Source organism: Cannabis sativa, chromosome 4, assembly GCF_029168945.1.
Source record: "Cannabis sativa cultivar Pink pepper isolate KNU-18-1 chromosome 4, ASM2916894v1, whole genome shotgun sequence".
Classification (NCBI taxonomy): Eukaryota; Viridiplantae; Streptophyta; class Magnoliopsida; order Rosales; family Cannabaceae; genus Cannabis; species Cannabis sativa.
Genome location: NC_083604.1, coordinates 56,850,542 through 56,854,320, shown reverse-complemented (window position 1 = coordinate 56,854,320; position 3,779 = coordinate 56,850,542). Strand labels below are relative to the sequence as shown.

The window sequence follows — 3,779 nt, the reverse complement described above, 5'->3', positions numbered from 1 at the left end:
TGCGCAGAGTTTTTGAGAGCTGCACAGAAGCTGATGATGTCTACAAGTTGGGGATGGCCTTGTTTGTTATGGGTGTCCTCACTGGTAAGGAGGAGAAGACTGCCGTTCCTCCTTTTGTGATAAGAATGGTTGATAACCTTCCATTCTTCTACGAGTACCCCTGGGGAAAGATTTCTTACACCAAGCTGATGGAAACTTGTAACAAGGATTACTTGGATGTGAAGAATAAGATGTTGAAAAAGATTGAGAAGGGAGTAACTCAGAAGGAGGCAAAATACTCAGCCTACGGCTATGCTGCAGCGTTGCAGTATTGGGCATACGAGGCCATATTACAGCTGGGCAACGAGTATGCAGTGAGGAGGTCGCATCGCTTTCCGAGAATGGTCAACTGGGAGAGTAAGCCGAACACTACACTCGGGAAGGATGAAGTGACCAGATTATTTGCTAAAAATGTAAGTTTGTTATGCTTTATGTTGAATTCATGTTAATTTCCACATATTATATTAATATATTTGTTATATTTTTCAGTTGACAATGTACTCCGTGTTATGTCCTCGGCCGAACGAGATTGAGTTTGTGAGTTACATAACCCGGGGTCAGCCTCCGTTATTTGTTGACTTGGAGGAACTTGTGTTGGGTGAGGATGAGCAACCAACACAGGATGCTTTGCGAAGCCAGGCCAAAAAGCTTGCCTCCACATTGGAAGAACGAGCAGAGGCAGCCCGAATATTTAAAGACTCTACACCACCTCCACCGTCTCCTCCACGTGCACCGCCTGCAGTTTCAGATGGGTCTGGTGTTGACCCATCTGCAGCTTCAGTTCCTGATGGGTCTGGTGTTGATCCACTTGCAGCGTCACAGGGTCCTCCTGTTCCCCCGTCAGCTTCTATTCCTAGCACCTCGGAGGCTCGCGATCCAGTATACCCTGCCATTTCGGCAAGGTTGGAGACTGTGGAGAGGGGGCAGGCCGCTCTGCTAAGAGGACAAACAACGATTATGGGTCAGTTGAATACCATAATGACGCTCCTGCAAGATCGTGGAAGGCCGGCAGCAGATTCACAGCCACAGCCACAGCCACAGCCACAGCCACAACCGGAAGAGGAGGCTCGGACACCGGAAGATGACTTCATTCTCCCAAATGATTACCAACCAAATGATGATGACATGTTTTGTACACCTGAGAAGACGAATATCACCAGCATCGGGGATACTCAGGATTCTGAGGTGCAGGTGTTAGAGACAGCTCCAGAAGTCATGGAGAACCGGAGGAAGAGAAGGTGGCCTAGGTGGTTCGCTGAGTACACTGAAATGAAGAAGAAGGCTAGGGCTACTTCGACACTCGTGAATGCGGACCCACTTAGAGTGGTTGATCAGAAGCTGCTCAAGACTTTTCACAATTGGGTACTCGGCCAGATTGGGAACAATTACCCGAGAGAGTGCTTCACCGGTCGATACCATTCGTCTTGGTTCCTCGAACTGCATACTCCGAAGTTTTGGCTTGGGAACGATGTAAGTTCTTAAGACTTTTTTACTGCTTTTGCTTTTAAAGACTTTATCTAACTCTTTTTTATTTAATCTCTGACATATTTAATTTCATGTTTTAGCATTTGGATGCGGCATTCCATTTGATGAGGAGGCGGCAACACTTTTATCCCGAGTCCTACCCGAATAGATGTGTCATAATGTCGTGTATTTTTCCAGCAAGAGTTATTGCTCGGTGGGAAGCTGCGGGTGATGAGCAGGCTAACTATCAGTGGGACGAGAGCATATTAGATTTGATTCGAGGGGATGAAAGTCAATTCTTGGCCAGTTGGAAGAACAAGGAGAGAATATATATGGCCCTCTACTTCGATGGAGCAAAGCATTGGGTGGCACTAGAGGTAGATCTGGATCATTGGTTGTTGAACATATTTGACTCCAGCCTCGGATCGATTTCCCCGAACGAATTGAACCGTCACCTGGCAATGTGGGAAAAATTACTACCAAATTTGCTGCTGCAGGCTGGCCTATTCGAGAGTCATGACATGATCCTCGTGCTTCAACTTACCGCCTCAGAGAGCCAGGTCAGAAATTTCACTTCAAAAGTCATGGATCGGGTCGTTGTTCCACAGACAAAGACAAGGTAACTTAATTACAATTGATTTTTTTGTTATTTAACTTGAATTTAATTTGCATACTTTTATTCATTTACTTTTTATTGTCTCATACAGCGGTAACTGCGGGATGTACGTGATAGAGCACATCGAGCATAGTATGCTGGAGACTACGTTTGATAATGTGCACGATGAGAATATGAAGAAATTTAGAGAGTGGTGGTGTGTAGATTTGTTTTACCAGAATTTAGCATGAACAAATGTGTTTTTTATTTGGAATTTATTAAGATAACAATGTAACTGGTTTTTTTTATTGGTATGTTTATGTTTTTTCAAGAGTTCATACAAATTTTACGCCTTTCTTTCGTGCAACAAATTATAATAATTATGTAAACATAAAATATCACAAATTCTAATGTTTAAAATAGTCCAACATTAATTCAATAACAATACATAATAGTCCAACACATCACGATACAAATAAACTAAAATAACATTTTTAACCTCGGTAGTTGCAAGTGCTTCTGTTGTGCCCCTTGGCATCGCACATGCTACAATTTCATGATTTGATAATCCTTTCACCGTTACAAGCAGTTCAGTTGTTCTTAATTCTTCCAACCTTTTGCTTCTTGGGTCGCCCTACTGGTTGCTTCTCAACAGGCACTCCAACTGTCATGTTCTTGATGTCATCAGGCAATTCCCAATCATCCTCGTTACCAACTAGCATAATTGTTCCTTCATATGTCCTCCTCCAATATTCAGTCGTGTAATATAGCGAGCATAGTGTGTACGCGCTAATACTTCGCTCCTGAGATGCAGCACATGCATGAGGACAAGGAAACTTCATGCACTGGAACAAGCCGCAAGTGCAAGTATGTTCCTGCAAGTCCACTACGCCACCGGTCATAACTGTTCCTCCAGGGTGAACCTGGAACGTGTAAGGCCCGCATGAGTCAACGTTCAAATACCGACCTTTTTCAAAATGCAATGTCAAGTCCTCCTCCATTTCTGGTGCTAGGGGTTTCGTCCACTTGTCAGCTTTTTCTTTTCGTGAAGCAAACCACTTCTGGACTTTGGACCTTAGGAATGCTACAGCAGCAGTGATCGGGAAGCCTCTTGCATCCTTAGTTGTGTTGTTGAAGCTCTCAGCCCAGTTGCTCGTCATTACATTGTAATGTACCCCTGGAAAGTACGACCGGACCCATTTTTCAAATCCAATTTCCTCAAGATATTGTGCAACCGCTGGATTCATGGCCCGAATGTTCTCAAATTCTCTGTGAAACTCTGATCTTGAATACGTGTACGCACACGTGTAAATGTGATTCGTGAAGACGTCAGTCTTGAACTTGTGGTTGACGTTCATAATAATGTGGTGGTAGCATGCACCGTGGTGTGCATCAGGGAACACGATATCCAAAGCACGAACAATGCTTTGATGCCTATCCGAAACAAAAGCTAAGTTCTCAACATCACCAATCGTTTCTTTCAATTTTCTCATAAAATAGGTCCAGGAATTGTGGTTTTCACTGTCAACTATAGCAAAAGCTATCGAAAAGATATGACTCCCTGCATCCAAAGCCACTGCACACAACATTTGCCCACCATACCTAGTCTTCAAGAAAGACCCATCAACGCATACAACAGGTCGACAAAACCTAAACCCCCGAATAGAAGGACCCAGAGAGA

General features: G+C 43.8%; 1 protein-coding gene across 1 annotated transcript; it reads left to right on the top strand.

Moving 5' to 3' along the window:
• The first annotated feature begins 521 nt into the window (after nt 1-521).
• Nucleotides 522-2,412, top strand: LOC133037270 (uncharacterized). The gene is made up of 2 exons (XM_061114217.1): nt 522-2,122; nt 2,211-2,412. Exon 1 carries the CDS (start codon nt 535-537, stop codon nt 1,519-1,521), a length of 987 nt encoding a protein of 328 aa, XP_060970200.1. The 5' UTR covers nt 522-534; the 3' UTR covers nt 1,522-2,122; nt 2,211-2,412.
• Nucleotides 2,413-3,779: the final 1,367 nt, after the last annotated feature.